The 19,524-nt window shown below is 41.8% G+C and overlaps 1 protein-coding gene across 1 annotated transcript in view; it reads left to right on the forward strand.

The window, feature by feature from the left end:
* Nucleotides 1-19,524, forward strand: part of MOCOS (molybdenum cofactor sulfurase) — a 314,243-nt gene that overhangs the window by 208,967 nt on the left and 85,752 nt on the right. Inside the window, exons 7-8 of the mRNA XM_018560663.1 lie at nucleotides 10,491-10,607; nucleotides 16,408-16,815. Coding sequence (XP_018416165.1) covers nucleotides 10,491-10,607; nucleotides 16,408-16,815 — 525 coding nt within the window. The remainder of the gene's footprint in view (nucleotides 1-10,490; nucleotides 10,608-16,407; nucleotides 16,816-19,524) is intronic.

A 19,524-nucleotide genomic window follows, 5' to 3' on the forward strand; every position in this document is an offset into this window, starting at 1 on the left:
AATCAATCATCACTTATGTTCTTCACATTTATACATAAGCCCTATATGAATAATACCCTATAAACAATAGTAGTATCGTTAGTTATATTCTAACACCCATTTACTCCGTGTGTGCATGAGCAAGTGGTAGGGAACTGGAGAACATAAACTTAGTTTGCTTGCTGACATTTTTTTTTCCCAAAATATTTTATTTAGGTTTAAACAAGAATACAGTACATTACACGTATTTGTTCTCTTTTTTTTTTTTGTGCTTCTCATGGTTCGTTCATCAATCATCCAGAAGTATAACATGCAGTATAACAGGACATTGTGCACAATAACTTGCTCATATATATGGAGATATACCTGTGAAGATTTAAGAGGGGTGACCCAATGTCGAGATCCCTAGCACATTATTCGGTTGTAAGGGAAACACTGTATGCTGATCTAATCGTCCACTATGTACTAGGGGGTTGTAGAAGGAGTATGCCAGATATATATAATTAAGTCTCCTTTCACTTCTCCCTATCGATCACAGTTTACTCTTATTATCTTACCAGCAGTAGACATCATATCCCATTTTTTCTGCTTTCGAGGTCAGATCAAAAAGAGTTATTCAAAAGGAACAAAGAACTTTCTCTTTAACAGATTATAAACATAAGCCAACTACTATCTAAATTACAGTCCTAACTCACCAACCTTTGCAGCGCACTCCCGTTGAATCCTTCCATAAATCTCGTAGCCTCTTCCCCGTGTCCTCTCCACCGCATCCCCAACCAACCGCCACAAAAGTATTGGGATCGTTTGGAGTGGGCTTGCTGACATTTTAATAATGTTGTGAACCCAACCTCGAATTTCCCTATCTAACATGTTTGCTATTTTACAATCTTTTGGGGAAATTTCAAGCTTATTATCTATTAATGTGGAGAAGTCTTCCATGCTTAATATCTCTCTCCCCTTGCACCTCATTATGCTTTTAAATGGCAAACTACTCAACTTGACTATCTTGACATTAAACTGACTCCTGATCATAAGAACTTCAGAATTCAGCTAACTATATCCTTACCTCCTGCAGGCAGAAAGAGCTACTATTATCATGGAGGATGCACAAGTTATCCTTGATAGGGAGGATTAATGCGGTCAAGGTGACTCTACTACCTAAACTCTTTTACTTATTTCACATTTTACCTGTCCCACTCCTAAAATTGGACATTTACTTCTTCCAGATTCATGTTTTCTCTTTAATTTGGAATCCAAAGAGACCCCAAATCTCTAGAGATACAATGTTTGTCCACAGACATCGAGGGGGGTCTGGGTTTCCCACACTTTTATCAGTATTTTTAAATGGCTCAGATCCCTTGCTTGCAAGCTTATTTTTCTCTTCCCAGGCCCCTTTCTAGATAACTTTGAAAGCTGACCACTGTTCCCCAATTATTATTAAAGTTATCCCTTGGATTCATAAACAATTACGGCTTATTTCTATAAATCCGTTTTTCTCAAATGTTCTGAAACTTTGGGACGATAAAAAATACGTTAGCAAATTGCTTTCCCACCACTTACCGCTATTTCTTTCAATAGAAAATCTGCTATTTCTTCCAGGTTTAGAATCATCTGATGCGCTTGGGTGGTGGACTTCCCACGGTTTTACTTGCGTACACTCCTTTCTGAAGGTTACCTCACTATCAAGCTGGTCTAACCTTAATAACTGCCATCAACCACCAACTACTGAGTTATTTAGGTTCCTTCAGCATAAACACTGGATTCAATCATTAATACACGTTAAGGACCAATCGTTGCCGCTGACCCTTTTTGAGCACAGGTGTCTCCACACTCCACTCATGCCAAAATTGATCTCTGTACTCTATTCTATGCTGGACCCTTTTTCGGGTTCCTCAGGGCACAGTTATGTTGCCAAGTGGGAACATGATTTGGGAAGATCTAGAACAGTAGAGGAGTGGAAACAGATGTGGTCAACGAATGCGTCCTGTTCAATTAATAGCACATATACAGCCTAAATTTTTGTCCAACTGCTTTTGTGGCTGTCTTGATGTGCCATGCGATCCCGTGCGGTGGATCGGATTGCGGACGGAGGGCGTGGCTATGGCGCCATTCACTTGAATGGCCCGCCACGCCCCCTCCTACCCCACTAAAAAGTGAGCCGGCCGCAATGCGAGGCAGTGCATTCTGGCCAAAATCGGGCCACAACGCACTGCATCTAGTGTGACTGGGCCCTTAGAAGCAGCTGTTCAGAAACATGATGACTGTAAGTGGGGGCAAAAATGTAAAGCAATGCTTTTCAGGGCAATGTATATTTTCTTTTATCTGGATTTATTACTGAAAACGAGTTTAATACTACTTTAAGGCTTAGGATCTGTGGATTCATTATGCATATCAGACCCTCATGTTGACAGACTAACCTTGTAATGGGCTCCTGCTGCTCCAGATGGTAGCACTGGAAACTCTGATGCCACATCTTGACTCTTTCTCTTCTGTCTCTCCTGTTCTTCCTTTCTCTACCCTGGTTCTTACTACCTCTTCTTCTGCTGTTTCAATTCCCTTACTGAGTCGACTGGGTTTCCTAAAGGGATCAGCTGATCAATGAGGTATATTCCTGGAATACTGGAGTGCTTTTTCTAAGATAGTGGGGTCCCCAGTTGGGGGCACACTAAATGTACATCTTCAAACCATAATTTAGATGTCTTTAAATTTATTTGCTATAGCTATGTTTTATCACTCATTTGGGCCTTTGATTCCATCACTCTTACTGTACTTTGTTTTGATGGACTTTATATGCCTGCTACTCAATCGGACTTACCCCCTGAACAGTTAACATTTTTGTTATATGTACTTGTATTGTTCTTTATTTAAACTTTGAAAGTTAATAAAAATTATTGAAAAGAAGAAAAGAACATTTGTTGTGGTCAAAATATATTTTTGTTTGACACATCTGTATGTATGGTGCATATGTTTAATGAATTAACAAAGACAGCTTTCAGAAATGCAGAACAAATAAAACTAGAAATCCTGACAAGTGAATAAATCTTGCATGGAGAAAACTGAATGTTTTTTCAAGTGTTGTCAACTATAATATTCATTAACCTCTGAAAAATGTGTATGATATCCCATAATCACTTCTAATACTTCATAAAGTTATTACCTTAGTAAGTATATTGTATTAATTAGATATTTATGTGCATTTGAATACATCACATATCCCAAACACTTCATCAGACATTATTCTCTGACAGCAATATATATTAACTAGCTAATTAGTATGACAGAAATTTATCAGAGGATCTTATTATAAGGAATTGTTTTTTGTGTTTTTGAAAAATCTACTGTAAAATTAAACATTTTTGGCCATTACAAATGTGTTTTCATAAGTGCATGAATTACTAATTCAATGGATAGTCTTATACTAACTTCAGTCAATTTTTAATACAATTATCCATAGCATCATAGTAGGGATACATTAAAATGTATTTGTTTTGAATTGTGCTTACTTTATTGATAAACATGGCCAAAATTATAGTTTGAGAAATGACAGAGAGATTGGTCAAGTTCATTACTGAAGTGTAGTGTTTACTAAAACTCATATGTGGGAAGCAATACATCTCAAGGTAATTTTATTGTAATTTCCTAACCTTTCATTTAGATTCACAGCACAGATTTCATAACCAGATGAGAACAGGAGTACTGTGATATAACTGAACAGAATATAATGGTATATTCTGGATGTTGTTTTTTCTTGACAAGGCAAGGTACTGGCAATTCCTTGCTATGTCACTTGGCATTTGTTTTATTTTTATGACAAGCTTGTTAAATACATCTTCATCTTGACAAGTCTTTGAAAATAGGTTTCAGACTTCAATATGCTTGTGTCCCTCAAACAAATGAATTTCAGTAGCGTGTGGTATTCATGTTGCCTTTGTCACAAACTAGGATTCTTTATGACTGCTGAATGTGGAGATAAATATGTTGGATAAAAGGTTTGCTCTTTTTGTGTACATGTAGAGGATATAAAAACTGTATTTGTAGGAGCTCAAACAATATCAGTTTATTTTGTATATTGTTGTTTAGAAATTGGTAAACATGTTTAAATTTTTACGTGTCATTTTATTTTTTAGCATTCTCTAAAAATGTTTTCTTATTCATCCTAGTAATTGCTGACACATGTAAGCTTCACATGTTCTGTTCTGCTTTAAATACCTTACAAGAATATAGTGTGATCAGGGTAAAATAAATACCAAGTTACAATTTTTTAAAGACTAATCTAATTGCAATTCTTACATATTCTAGTGCACAACTACAATGGAAAAGAGCCTGTTACTCAGAAAATGATATTCTTAGTGTTGGATATGGGTAATAATGAACACTACCATATAGGTATTAGAACCCATAGTGGAGCACCCAAGCCCATTGCATAATGTCAATAAGCACAGGTTATCATTGTTGCCAGGTCTCCAGATCTAAAGTGCACTTTCACAGTGTCTAAAGGCACCTGAGAAAGAAGGTTTTATTCCAATAGAGCTTTTTCTTTCAGAAAGATGTCAGGAAAAGCATTTTGATTCCTTAAATTGGACATATGCCCTAATGTTAATTTAAGACTACTTTAACAGGCTTGCTTAGATAGGTAAAAAGTGATAGAATTATTGAAGTGCTTACCTTTCTAAAGGTGCCCATTCACTGTACGATTCTTGTATGAGAATCGCGGGAAATCCCGCAATCGTACGATAATCGTACAGTGTATGGAAGGAGTGCGACCGTTTCTACTGTATGGTCGCACGTCTTCCGTCGAACAAGCAGGCTTGAAAACCCGCTCAGAATCATATGATTCTCGTCGGGTTAGTGGCCTGCTTGTTCGACAACTGCCGAACGGGCCGGTGATCGTACGAGCTTTTAATAAGCTTACGACCATCGCAAGACAAAAGTCTTGCGATGGTTGGAAGGTGTATGGGCACATTTAGAGAAAACAAGGCTCCAGATACTAACTGCAATTTGGTCAGATAATCAGATAATGTCTGCTGAAGGGCAGAAACCACCACTCTGAACTCTAAAGGTGCTTATACACCTGCCGATGATCGTACAATCATCGGCAGGTGTATGGAAGGCATGCGACCGTTTCTACTGTACAGTCGCACGTCTTTTGTCTTCCGAGCACGCTGGAAAACCTGGCGGAAATCGTAAGATTTTCGGCGGGTTAGTGGCATGCTCGAAAGACAAATGCCGCACGGGCCAGTGTGCGCAAGTGCCCTCTCAGCATTGCAGTCATCGGAAGCCCTCCCCTCAGCAGGGTGGGCTTGCGATGATCGCAAGTATGATCTGCCTGTCCAAGATGGACAGATCGTACAAGCTTTTAATGACCTTACAACCATCACACGATGAAAGTTGTGCGATGGTTGTAAGGTGTATGGCCAGCTTAATATGACATATTACACCATGTCATTATATATTTTACAAACATAAAGCAAAAATGAAAAACACGTGTGAAAAGTTCACCTTCAATAGCTTTAGTTTTGCTTTATAGCTGGGGGTATTCTGCATTGCTGTGTAATGTATTATTGGGATTTGTAATCCTCTATACAGTTGCAGAGCTACCAGGGTCACATAGTTGCAGCTGTGACTGAGCCCTAGCATTCCGCCACTTGGGGGGCCAGACACGAAGAAGGGGGCCCTGGTAACTGCCAACATTGCAGGTTTCTGGGCCCCCCTTCCTTTAATTTGGGACACTCCATCCTTCACACTGTGCCTTGATCATGTATATCACAAAGCTCTACAGCAACAAAACATAGTAATGTGCAGTGTGGGTGACAGACCCATTTTAATGACAGTAATGTGCCAAATTTTGTTTGGCAGATATTCCATTGCTGTCAGGATGTGTAAAAAGAAAAAAAGGCACAAATGCTGTTATACATAACAAGCAACTGCAATTTAATGTGTCCTTACAATATTCTGTTCTGTGCGCAACACCTTATTTTCTGGCAGTGCCCCTCCAAACACTAGACTCTGCATATACCCCTGCCCACTTCGGGACTAGAATCTGATTTAATTGCGGATGGCATCAGCGCCAGTTGGTTGCGGTATTCAGGATTGTGGGTGGCATTGGACTGCATGTCGCAACTGCTGGGCGCCGATGCCATCCGCAATTAAATCAGCTCCCAGCGGTTGCGACATGAAGTCCAGTGCCGCTCACAATCCTGAATACCGCAACCGCCGGGCGTCGATACCATCCGCAATTAAATCAGATCTCAGCGCCTGGCTGTTGTGACATGTAATCTGATGCTGCCCACAATCTCCCTCTTCATCTCCTCCGCAACAGTCCCTTCCCTACAAATGCTCCTTTACCTGCCTCTGCTGGGGCCCGGCCTCTTGCACTGCCGAACCAGTGCTGCTGTAGCCTGGCCTCTCCCGTCGCTGGACTGGTGCTGTTGGGGCCTGGCGTCTCCCATCACCAGACTGGCACTGCTGGGGGCTGAACTCTCCCTTCACCGGACAGGCGCTGCTGGGGCCCGGCCTCTCCTGCTGCTGGACTGGTGCTGCTGGGACCCATCATCTATTGCTTCCAGACTGGTGTTGCTGGGGCCAGGGCCCAGCCTCCTCTGCCAGTGTTAGCAGGGGGGCACACAGGGGGGCAAGGAATAACCTAAGGGGGGAAATTGCCCTCCCTTGCCCCCCTGTAGCGACGATAATGCTTTAGAGAAGTGCACCTCTATCTGGTGTCATGTCCCAGAAACAGGGTTTCCTTGAACTTGCTCCTGAATTCTATTTTCAGTTTCTGATTGCTGTCGATTACTTATCTTGCCACTGTGATTCTGTTTGCTTTCTGAACTGACCTTTTGCATGTTTTTTATTATGATTCTGCTGCCTGTCCTAACTTCTTGCTTTGACCATAAGCCCGCCTCATGATTCTGTACATTGTCTTTATTCAGTCAGCTGTTGCCAGCCCAGGTGTATCTGAGGGCCACAACCTGGGAGGAAAAAAAGAAAGTAAAAAAGAAAGAAAGCTGCTGTACGGGCTATTCACTATAGCCTGTACAGCAGCCGAGCCAAACCCATAAGCTTCGGCTCGGCTGAGCCGTATTCACAGCCGAAGCGTGGAGAAAGGTCGGCTGAAGCCAACCGATCTCCATGCAAATGATAGTAGAGCCGAGCCAGCCGTGATCTCACAGCTTGCTCCACCCAGTTGTAATGACAGATTAACGTCCCCACGCTGATTTGTCATTAAACAATAACAACTGGGTGGAGCCAGCCATGACGTCATGGCCAGCTGTTATTTATTGGCTGGGACATGCTAAAAGATTCTGGCAGGTGCTGGCCAATTGGAAACAGTTGGGTGGAGCTAGCAGTGATGTCACAGCTGATATAATGCTAGCTCTGCCCAATTGTTTTTATTTTGCCGACATCTGTCGGATGCTTCATTATGCGGCGGGAGTCCGTCGCGTGCGGTGGGGTCTGTGTGTGTTGTTTTTTTCAATTCTTTTTTCTGTTCTTTAAAATAATTTTTTGTATTTTCCTATTTTTCAAATAATTTTTCAACATTTTCTTTTTTATTCATTCATTTAACTTTTTTTCTATTCTGCTTGCTACCTCGGAGGTACCAAGCATAGTAGCTCAGCTTGGCAACATTCGGTTATTCACTTACTGCCTGTGAGAAACATTATGCGCATGCTCAGAATGCCCAGAGTGGCATGCGCCCCTATGTGCATGTCCGGAAGACCCATTCTCAGTGTAAACGTGCGCAATACGTGCGTGCACATGCGCATCAGAAGTCTCCTTGGAAAGCGTGCGCAAGTCGCACCGGAAGTGACATCATGAAGCCCTATTTACACAGATCCATGGCAGATCTCTTTTGCTGATTGATCCTCAGCTATTCCTGTGTTACTTGCTCCTGTGATTCTGTACAATTCCTGTTTATTGACCCAGCTTGTGTTGACCATTCTTCTGTCTGCTGTTTATACTTGCTTGACCCCCGGCTTTTACCTCTGCTCATTCCTGACTCCACTTCTGGCTCCTGATTCTGTAATGCTGCTCCTGATTGCCTTGACCCCAGCTTGTGACTCCGACTCAGCTCCAGTCTCCTGCCTCGGTACCTCGTCTCTATCTGGTTTCCTACTATCCAGGCACCAGTGCTACCTTGTGTCCTTCTCTCCCTGTCCCCATATCCAGGGAAGTTGGACACGGACACAAGGGATGCCACCTCCTCCATCGGGTCTCACTCCAGATACGTGACACTGCCGTTCGACCCGTATGAGAATAGGGGCGAACTGTAGCAAGTGAGCTGCTGGAGCTTCGGCTTAGCTGAACCAGATGTTGGATCGAACTCCTTATGCACTTCGGCTCAGCCGAACATGCAGAGCATGTTCAGCTGACTGAAGGCAGCCGATGTACAGCCTATTTTTAGCTGGTGTACGTTCGGCTCACTTCACTTCGGCTTGTTTTTTCACTCAACTGCCTTCAGCAGCTAAGTGAATAACCCCCTATAATTGTTTTTCACATGTTGTACATATATGTATATATATATATATATAGTGATGTTTGAGGAACTAGCTGGACCGCAGAACACACGCTTTATCAGACAAACTGCATTTATTTTCCACAGCAGCAACATAAACAGTCCTTTCTGTCTTCAGTACAGCAAAACAACTTTAAAAGATTGCTTTCTTCAGCATAGAAATGATGCACTTTACAGTTTGCCTTCTTCAGCACAGAAAATAACAATAGCTTCACCTGCTTGGATGGCTTCAGTCTACAAGGTTATCACACTCTTAACCTTAGAGTTTCTCTCAGCCCACCGGCTCCCAGTAATCACTGTTAAGGTGTACACAACTGAAGAGCTAAAGGGAATCCTCCACCATTTGACTTTTTGCCATGAGAAAGGGGGGCACTTGGTGTTAAATGGGTTGGTGAAACTTGGTGGCAGTGTTGACAAAAAAAATAATCAGGTTTTGAGAAGCAGTGTTGAATTGCCTGAGTTATCGTACAAAGTTGTAATGTCAGTTAATGTGATGCAAACGTGGCATGTAAAAGTTGTGGTATCACCTGAAGAGGGACTGCCATAAAATTATGCATAATGAAAATCCTTACAGGATGTATAAATAGAGAAATTTAAAATGTATATCTTACCTACATACTATTAAACACATTTTTTGACTAGGAGACATCAATTTGCTCCCTGCTTTAATAAATAGTATGAAACCTAAATCACAGGATTTTATTTGTGAGAAAAAAGGAATGATTGAAAATCAAAATTACATGTTTACCCTAGTGCTAATTGCATATTTCTTTCAGAAAATGATTAACGTTAATCTCTTTTTATATATGTGATTAAAGAAATATTTGTCTAATCTTCTGTCCGCCAAGAAACCACAACTTGATCAATTGCCTAAGTAAATGCATCCCTTGCTAATAATGTGCTGAAAGCAAAATATGTTCATTTTGCAGATTATCTAATAACACATAGTTAAAGCATTTGGTCTTAGTATAGCATACTGCATAAACAAAATATGTTTACTAGTTTTTGCAAGTGCCAATTTTTACTGGTAAGGATAGGATTTAAATGGTAATGTCGGTTTGGAGGGCACAAGGATTGGTATTTAGGGGACAAGTCAGAGCTCACTTACTGACTGACTTAAAGGAGAACTATGGGGTTAAGGCTTTTCCCCATAGTTCTCCTTAGGGTAACGGGAGGACACAAACTAGCGTCCTCCCGTCACCCTAGGCTCAGTATACCGCGAGCTACAGCTCGCGGTATACTGATACAACGCAGTATACCGCGAGCTGCTGCTCGAGGTATACTAAGACGCCGCAGCTGCAGCGGATTCCGACAATTGTGCCGGGATCCGCCCAGCTGTGTGACTGACAGCTGGCTCTGCCTATCTAGAGGCAGAGCCAGCTGTACCCGCCCCCTCCCCTGTCCGTTCCGCCAGTCAGCGCTGGCGGATCGGAGCGGGGAGGGGGGAATCCAGCCCCTCCCCTGTCATGGCAGAGAGCCATGACAGGATCGAGAGGTGAGCGAACGTCGATATGTGTTCGCTCACCTCCCGATCTACTGAGTCGACCTGTGACAGTCTCATTGTCACAGGTCGGCTAGAACTATGAGGCGAGTGAAAAGCACTCACCTCATAGTTCTCCTTTAAGAAACTGCAAGCATTATGTTTCAGGGGTCCCATGATGCTCTGAAAGGTAAGTGGAAATGCATTTATAATAGCATTTTAGAAGGTTTAGGTTAATGATAGGGTTTAAGGCTTTATGAATACTGCTAATAACTATCACTTGATCAACAGAATGAAATCTATGTCAGCCTGTGTTTATCATTTTACTCATAATTAATTAAAATGGTTGTTTTGGGTTTTTTTAAAGACTGAAATTTGTATATCCTTGTAAGTACATTACATTTATTTTTGAGAAACACAATAATGGTTATGGCATTTGTGAAAGTTAGAAACCGATAAAAGATATTATTTGCTTGATGATTGTTTTATTTATTTTAATATCTCTCCTTGTAATTGCAGGTTGACAAGATGGCCAGTTTATATAATATCCATTTTCGAACAGGCTGTTTCTGCAATGCTGGTGCCTGCCAGAAAATGTTGGGAATTAGCAATGCTGAAGTAAAGAGTAATTTGCAGGTCAGTCAGATATACATATAGTGATTACTCAGGTGTAATTACTAATACTGCTAATAACAGTAGGCAATATGGTTTATTTTTACAAACAGCTAAATTAATAAGCATCCTGCCCCACAAGCTAATTTCTAATTATGGATCATATTATCCTATTATCTCTTTTCTACATATTTTCATAAAAGGTTAATATTTGAAAACGTGACTTAAACCCCACCTCTGCGCAAATGTTGAAACCCCCCTCCCATACTATCCTCCAACCCATTCACAAATCTTTTTTCTTAAAAAAAGACCCTTTTACTTACCTAACCTTCATGTTACCCTCAATGGTGCCTCATCCAGTAGTGAATACCAGTGATCCACTTTTTTAGTGTGTTTTTGTGGCCACTCCTCATCTTGGCTGCCATTGGAGTCTGGGGACCATGTGAATACCTCACTGCCAGCCAATGGGAAGTGTCCACAACAACAGGGAGCAATGTGGGCACCTGAAGAAGGGCCCTCCCACTCTGCAGTCCAGAAGAAAGAAGACTAGGACCTGGAATGTCACCATAGAGAACACAGAGTTTGGTAATATAATGTTTTTTATGGATGTTTCTCCTGCACTCCTTACAGCATCTGGAACCAATAATCAATGTGGTACTCATAGTGATAAACACGAATGGTGCCATGTGTCTAAGTGCAGAAAAATGGAAAACCACCAGCACCCGGAAAATGTCATTTTTATCTTGCTGATCATTTATTGATGTCACATGTATCAAAAAAGCCAACGTTTCGGGCCACATAGGGTCCCTTCATCAGGGCAACATAGTGGCCTGCACATATTATAAGGGCTATATGATATTAATTTAAATGGCACACTCAACAAAATGGAAACCAAAAATCAAACACTAAATTATGCTATGATGTTACATATGTAACAAAAATGATAACAGTGATCACACATCAAGCTTCTACTTATATTTGCAAGTAGAGTCCATTTATACCCCCTCAAACTTTGCTTCACGTAGACATAAGTGACTATAATCCCCAGATTATACAGCAACATGGCTGATTCCAGGTATCCTTCATCGCAATGCAATATGAGACACCACATGGCCCTAAGTAGTCTTCTTACTTTCTTTTGCTGTCTCAGCTAAAACGCTACACTACCAGTCTATCTTCAGCATCTGGGAAAAGTGAGGGTGGCCGTAAGAAATAGCAACAGCTGCATATTCAGTAGAAATCCCACAATCAATTTGTTCATGGAACAGCCCAGGCAGGCCCCTTTCTTTATATATTTGTGCTTGGAGGGGTGTCATTGCTTTAAAATGCTATTAGATGTCATAACAAGTTCTTCCTTTATGAGGCATCTCACTCTGTCTGATGGTGGTGTTCAGGATTGTGACAAATCGGATGATGGATTGGTGGTAGGATGGGAGAACACATTGAAGGAAAGAGGAGGATGTTGACACAACATAGTAGGCAGATCAGCCTGCTTTTTCTATTGGATCCCATTATTTGTGTCATTAGCCATGCACAGTTTTCCTTCATTTATAGACCCATCCAGTACACACCACCAAGATTACCTGACGAGTGGCTACTGGCACCACCAGTAGCTTCTACTCTACCTACCTATACAAAACAAAAGGAGAAAAATAATCATATTAGTTGATCACCCATTGCATCTAAAGAAGCATCACAGTATCATAAGTATATGTGCACAGAGTTTTTTTTTAAAGAAACTAAACAGGTTTTAAAACATCTAGGGGAACTAATACTGTTTATCATGTTTAGTCATTGTCCTATAGTAGAATAACTTTGGGAGAGACATCTACTGATGGTATTGCATAATAAATAAGTATCTGTGAGTACTTTTAAGCATTGAGGAAACATTCCATGTGCAGAAATGCAGCCCCAAACCTGTAAGGAAACTTCCCCATGTGTCACTGTTGTCTGCAGACACTCATCGCTGTAACACTCTCCAGGCCTTTGGCAAACACACTGCTTTCTATTATAACCAAATATTTCTGATTCAAGTCCATAGCAATTGCTGTTGTTTTTCCACAATTTATCACTGATATGGAGCAGGGGCGGACTAACCATACGGGCAGTCGGGCATTGCCCAAGGACCCGCGGCTAAAGAGGGGGCTCGTCACCGACCCCCTGTCCCCTTTTCAGCCCTCATGGCAGAGGACACGGGTTTATTAAAGCAGCAACGGCAGTGTCGCCCGCCTCCCGGGCCCACTATATACACTGCCGTTGCCGCTTTAGCAGAGTCGCATCTCCTTCAGCGGCGCGGACGAGGAGAGCTCCGAGGTGGGGGTGTGCCACAGTGGATGGGGGCGTGTCGCAGTAGACTGAGGGCGGACATACCACGGAGGGCGGACGGAGGCACAAGATCCTCATGTTAGGGGGGCCCCACTGAGATCCGGCCCTGGGCCCCCCACTGGAGCAGTTCTACAAAAACCCCGACTGGAATCTGGGGATCGGGAGCCCTGATGCTGGTAAGTGAATTTAATAACTTTTTTTTTTTAGCTGTAAACTGTTAACCTTTTAGTCTCCATTCACATACAGCATTTGCGGTTTTTCATATGGGAGCCCGCACGGGACGCAAACGCTATATGTGAACTGCATGAATTCTGCTAGTTTGCGGCCATTATATAGTTGTGAACGTGCGGAATTTGCTGAATTATCGCTCTTGCAGTATTTTGGGGGTTGCACGGGTTAAAGCTTCATTCACACTGGAGCGGATATTCAAATACGAGCGGAGCCGTTCTAAAGAGAAAAAACAATGCACTTTTATGTGCTTTATCAGACTATTGTGGGAAATCGCACGGTACGAAACCGCACAGCCCCCAAAACAGTGCAAGCGCGATAATCCAGCAGATTCTGCACGTTCGCAGCTATATAATAGGAGCCGAAGTGAAGTGAGCTGAACGCTGTTCGGCTATTCAATTCAGCCTTGTACATCGGTTGCCTTCAGTCAGCCGAACATACAAAGCATGTTGGGCTGAGCCGAAGTGCAGGAGGAGTTCGACTCAGCCGATCCAACATCTGGATCGGCTGAGCCGAAGCTCCGGCAGCTCACTCACTGCTGTTCACCCCTATTCTCATAGGGGCGAACGGCAGTAAGTAAATAGCCAAATGCCACAAACGGCATTAAAAATTTTTAAAATATTTGAAAGAAAAAAAAACGACGCAATCCTGTTTCCTATTGGCCGGCACCTGCCAGAGTCTTCTACTAGGTCCCGGCCAATAAATAACAACTGGGTGGAGCCGGCTGTGACGTCACGGACGGCTCCGCCCAGTTGTTATTGTTTATTGACAGATCAGCATCCCCATGTCATTTGGGGACGCTGATCTGTTATTACAACTGGGTGGAGCCAGCCGTGAGATCACGGCTGGCTCCGCCCAGCTGTCATCTGCGTGGAGATCGGTCGGCTTCGGCTGACCTTTCTCCCTGCTTCGACTGTGAATACGACTCAGCCAAGCTGAAGCCTATGGGTTCGTCTCGGGTGAGCCGCTCGGCTGCTGTAGGGCTATAGTGAATATTGTGAATCGCCAGTACAGCAGCCCTTTGGCTGTGGATGGGGCTTGTATATGGGTGGAGCACAAGGGGGCCCCATAATATTGTATTGCATGGGGGCCCCATGTGTTGTCAGTCCGCCCCTGATAAGTTCTGTTTTTGGTCTCGGGGCCTAGATGCTTTGTAGAGCTTTGGTGGAATAAAGCCTCCATTCCAAGGACCATTTCTTACCTGGTAGACAGACCTCAATATTATTCTCAGCTGTCCACAGGCCTTTATACATGCAAGCTGACTGATTCTCAATGCTTTCTTGTTCCATCTCTCTTGCTCACTCTGCTGTGGGAGCCTGCTGCTTGGTGAAAAGGCAAAGTGCTGACACAATACTACCCAAAAGGTACAACTGCTGCCTGCTTATCTAGGGGAACCCATTGGAATCACCATGTTAAACAGGAGCTTGCCTAAGTTTACTGTAGTTTAGTGGCTCAGACAAGCAGATGTTTTGTGTGTTTTATGTTCTGGACTTGCTGTACAAAGCCCTACAGCATTGCACCTATGTTTGTTTGCTGCCTCTCTGAATGAAAGTGCTGTACAAACCTGCCTGGACTGTTCCTGTGTGTCCCGGTCATCCAGCATGGTTTGCCACTGCTAATACCAGTTGAGTCCCCCTTACAATATATATACAGAGAAATTATTTCCTCCACCAATAACATCCTTATGGATGGAAACTCACTAAAGGATGATTGACACATAAGTTAAAATAGAGTGCCTGAAGTGCTTTGTTTTTAAACATAAATTCCCTATTCTTTTACAGTATTTAGAAAACCAAACATACCAAAGTACATGTCCCTTATCACCTAAGTTTCTATGTTATATCTGTTCAACCAAAAAAAAGTATAAACTACATCTCCTACAATGGTGTTGACATATGAAATGTACATGGAACTTAATGCCTGGGAAGATCTGTTATTTACCTTTTTAAAGGTACTGTAAACTAATATAGCCTCAATTTTTTGTTATTCTTTTCTTTGCGCTGGTGGCTTGATGCACACTAAAACATTTAGTTAGCAACTAAATGTAGTTAACAGCTAATAGCAGGCTGGCTATTGCACCTGCCCACTGAGCAGAGGAGCAGACGTGAGAGAGAATGTTCTCCCTCAGTGTCCACTGCACTTCTCAGTGGACGGGTGCAATAGCCAGCCTGCTATTGGCTATTACAATTTGAAATAGAGGGGGTGGTTGCTTGAAAATTACTATTACCTTTCAGTCAACCAAAAACTAGGGTGCCGGATAACTGGGAGTTTACTGTAGTATGTTACCACAATGATTAAAATGTATGTGTTTGTTTGAGAAGAAAACTATTCTATCTTACAATGGCCCGCTGTTTGAACACCATTGGAAAGGTGTCACTTTTTTCTGCCACTAGAAAGACCCAGTTCTTATCTAAGCCCAGTTCTTTCTGGACCCACCCTGACCTGTGTCTGGACAGTAAAAGGAGAAGTAGCACAGTGATGAGCTCATCACTGTCACATTATCTTCTTGTCAGCACATTAACTGATTGGCTTCCTGTACTGCTTCCTCCTCACTCTCCGACCCTGTTGTACAGGGACTATAAAAGAGTCTGATACCAGGTCAAATCCCAGTACTAACACCATTTCCATTTGATGATGTATTAATGATTACAGAGCTGAATTGATTTGTGTCTTTTATATCTGCCTAGAGTTTAGCTTTATAAGGTTTGTGTTTTGTCACTAAAAATTAAACAGAATTAACAGTTTCACATTTATCAATTCCAGGCTGTGAGCTTGAAAGCTGATGTTATGCAAAGAAAACATTAGTGTACTGATTGGTGCCGCATTTCAGAATATTTTCCACATGTTTTAAATTTAGATTTTCAAGTTTACAGTAAATATTGCAGTGCTATTAAGATAGAGTACAGAATTTGGTTACACAATTGTTAAAGCAATTGTTATATTGATTGATTGGTGTAGCCTTTGCTGATGGCCAATATACATAATTAGATTTTCTTGTTACCTCAAGCTGGGAGCTTCTGTCTGCACATAGAGTTGCACCGCGCTCAAATCGTTATAGTAATGAATATGGTGATAGATAGGATATGGCTTGTTAATCTCATCAATGGAATTACCAAAGATAAAAATAGACCACAACATGTTTTTTTAATGTGGTATTATTTGGTTTTATTAGATCACAAATAACTAAGTTCAATTTTTGAAAATTGTTTACAAAACATGCTTATCCATATCATTTTAATATTACATTCCTTTTTTTTTTCTCCTCAAAAAGGCTGGACATATATGTGGTGATAACATGGACATCATTAATGGTCGACCTACAGGCTCAATCAGAATATCATTTGGTTTTATGTCTACATTTGAAGATGCTCAAGTATTTTTAAATTTTATTGTAGACACATTCATTAAAAAATCATCATATGGCTCTGCCCAAATGTTTGATGTTGAAAAGATTGCCAGAATCAGCTTGTTTCAAACAGAAAGCAATGAAGAACAAAGCATCAGTGCAAATGGCAACATCTCAGATGTGGGTGTCCCCCAAAATACTAAATTTTCCAAATTTTCTGAAGCAGAGCATATTTGTGCCTGTAAAGGAAGAGGAAATGTGTCTAAAAATGACAAGCCAATCACACTCAGTCATATCTACCTTTACCCTATCAAATCGTGTGGAGCATTCCAGGTAAGATACTGTATATTTTGGTATTATTAGCATTTACTAAGAAATAAATACAGTGCATGATGTGGATAATTATCACAATGGCTTATTATTAAAAAAAAGGTATGATTAAAAAGTAAATTTCACTCATGCCCAACTACTTCTTATTTTTAAATTGATCAATCATACCCTTGGATGATCTATCCTTTGGCTGACATAAGCATACTCTGTATATTGACTATTGTCATGTACATTGCAATCATATTTATCAGCAGAGAATGGTAGACATTTTCCAACTTATTTAGACATGGTAATAAAATGAAGAAGAAAAGGGCAGCTCCAGGTTAATAATAAAAATTACCCTCTCAGGATAAAACTACTGGGTAGCGAAAAAAGTAAAGCAAGCACCTGACTGACTAAAAGAAGCAAACATCTAATGGACAAAAACACTAGGCAATAGGTTCTAAACCATGCGTGATTTATTTGATAGTAGAATTGTATAGCCAATGCTTTTTGGAACAATAAAAAGATGCCTTTAACAGGATTTAGATTAAAATTACTTATTGTATTACTTATTGTACTACTGTATCAAGGTCACCACCCATCCAATATTATTTTGAAAGATATAATTATTAGAAGATGAACTAAAGAGTATTAAGTAAAATTAGTTGTTATTGTTATACAGGAGTTATATAGCGCAGTTACATAGTTACATAGAGAGTTATTCACTTACCTGCTGAAGGATCTAGCCATAGCTGCGGCTGAACCTTAGGCTCACTTCAGCTGCCGTAGACCTTCAGTTCAGTCGAACTGAAGGGCTGCTGTACGGGCTATTAGCAATAGCCCATACAGCAGCCGAAGACAGCCGTGCCGGACGCATAAGCTTCAGATCAGCTGAGCTGTAGTCACAAACATTTTCAATTATGCAGCGCCAACACAGTTGTAAATATGTGATTGATTAAACTGTACAATGTGAATATTGTGTTATTCAGTGAAACAAAATCATATGAATGTGAAACTATATCATAAAAACAAAGTGAAAAGTCCAACGTGTGTTGTGTATTTCTTTTTTTCTTTCAAACACCGTGAATAACAATATAGTGTTCCAAGCGTGGGCAAATTGTAAATTCAGGGAACAGTTCCGTGATGTTTGTTGGGGATGCAGGCAAATACCGTGCAAATCCCCTCAGGGTATATACTCACCACAATGTAGTGGCTGTGGTAAGCAGCCTGAAGAGCTTTTAAAGAAATGGATTCTCCTGAAGTTGTGGCGTCCTCGCTGTAACTTTCAGCGGTCAGGGGCTGCCTGCAATAACGGACGATAGCAGAGAAAATAAATTGGTCTCCAAGATTGGCACTTGTTTTCCCCTGTCTTGACCTATATGGTCATTATTGCTGCAGCCTTCATACTTGATCACTTTATTTTTGATACAGTTTATAATCCATTGTTTCACGGAACAATCACGATTCACAATATATTGTACAGTCACTGTTACATTGTTCACATTGTATAACATATTGATTTATTCTGTGTTGGCGCTGCATAATTGAAAATCTCTGAGCTGTAGTCACAGCCAAAGTGGGGAGAAAGGTCTTCCGAAGCCGACCATTCTCCCCGCAAATGAAGACAGCTGGGAAGAGCCAGCCATGATGTCTCAGTTGTTGTCCTTCGAAGACAGGCCAACGTCCTCCGGTTATTTGAGGACACTGGTCTGTCATTTAATGACAACTGGGTGGAGCCAGCTGTGACATCATGGCTGGCTCCACCCATTCCTACAATTTGTCCGGGACCGCCAGGTGCCCACCACAAAGCAGTACATTATACAGCAATGCAGAATACCAACAGCTATAGAGGACTACAAATCCCAGCAATATATTAAAGAGTGATGCAGAATAATATGAAGCTACATACTGTGTGTTGCTCCAGGGTGGCAGCCTGATGTCTGCAGGGTTTTAGGATGGCTGTGTGAAGTCTCAGGGGGGCTGTGCTGAGTCTCAGGAATGCTGTATGGGTTCTCAGGTCGGCTGTGCAGAGTCTTAGGATAGCTGTACGGGGCCTCAGGTGGGCTGTGGGAGTCTCAGGTGTGCTGTGGGAGTCTCAGTTGGGCTGTGGAAGTCTCAGGTGGGCTGTGCCGGGGCATAGGTGGCCTGTGAGGGGGCTCAGGTTGGGCTGTGCGGCCTATTATTATTAATTTTCATTCATTTTATTATTTTTTTACTTTTAATCATGTTTTCGTTTTATAATTTTTTAACTTTTTATCATTTTTTTCATTTTAATTTATTCTTTTTTACTGTTTTCACTCAACTTTATTGCTATTACACAGGGGAGAACAAGACCCTGTGTCATAGCATTCTGAGGTGACAGGTTCTCTTTATGAGCCTGCCCTCCAGCACCGAAGATAGACTTGTGCTCTATCTTCTGTACAGCTCAGGCTGCAACGGCTGACACAAGAGCGCTGTACAGCGGTCCTGTGTCACTGATCACAGAGAAGAGCAGAGATCAGACATTCGCTGCTCTGCTCCCCACTCTCTATCCTGAAGGTATTTGCAGTGTGCTGGGGTCCCTCAGAAGCGCGGGGACCCCAAAAAACCACAGCACAGAGGGAGGCAGCCAACAAGGGGGCGGACCATGGAAGAGGGGGCCGGACAAGCAGGCTGCATACAAGTGATTTCAGAAGCTGTATAGCCACTGAAATCACTTGTACAAAAGAGCAATCCCTGCCCAGCGCATAA

The sequence above is a fragment of the Nanorana parkeri genome, unplaced genomic scaffold, assembly GCF_000935625.1.
Source record: "Nanorana parkeri isolate BGI_ZX_2015 unplaced genomic scaffold, ASM93562v1 scaffold471, whole genome shotgun sequence".
Taxonomy (NCBI): Eukaryota; Metazoa; Chordata; class Amphibia; order Anura; family Dicroglossidae; genus Nanorana; species Nanorana parkeri.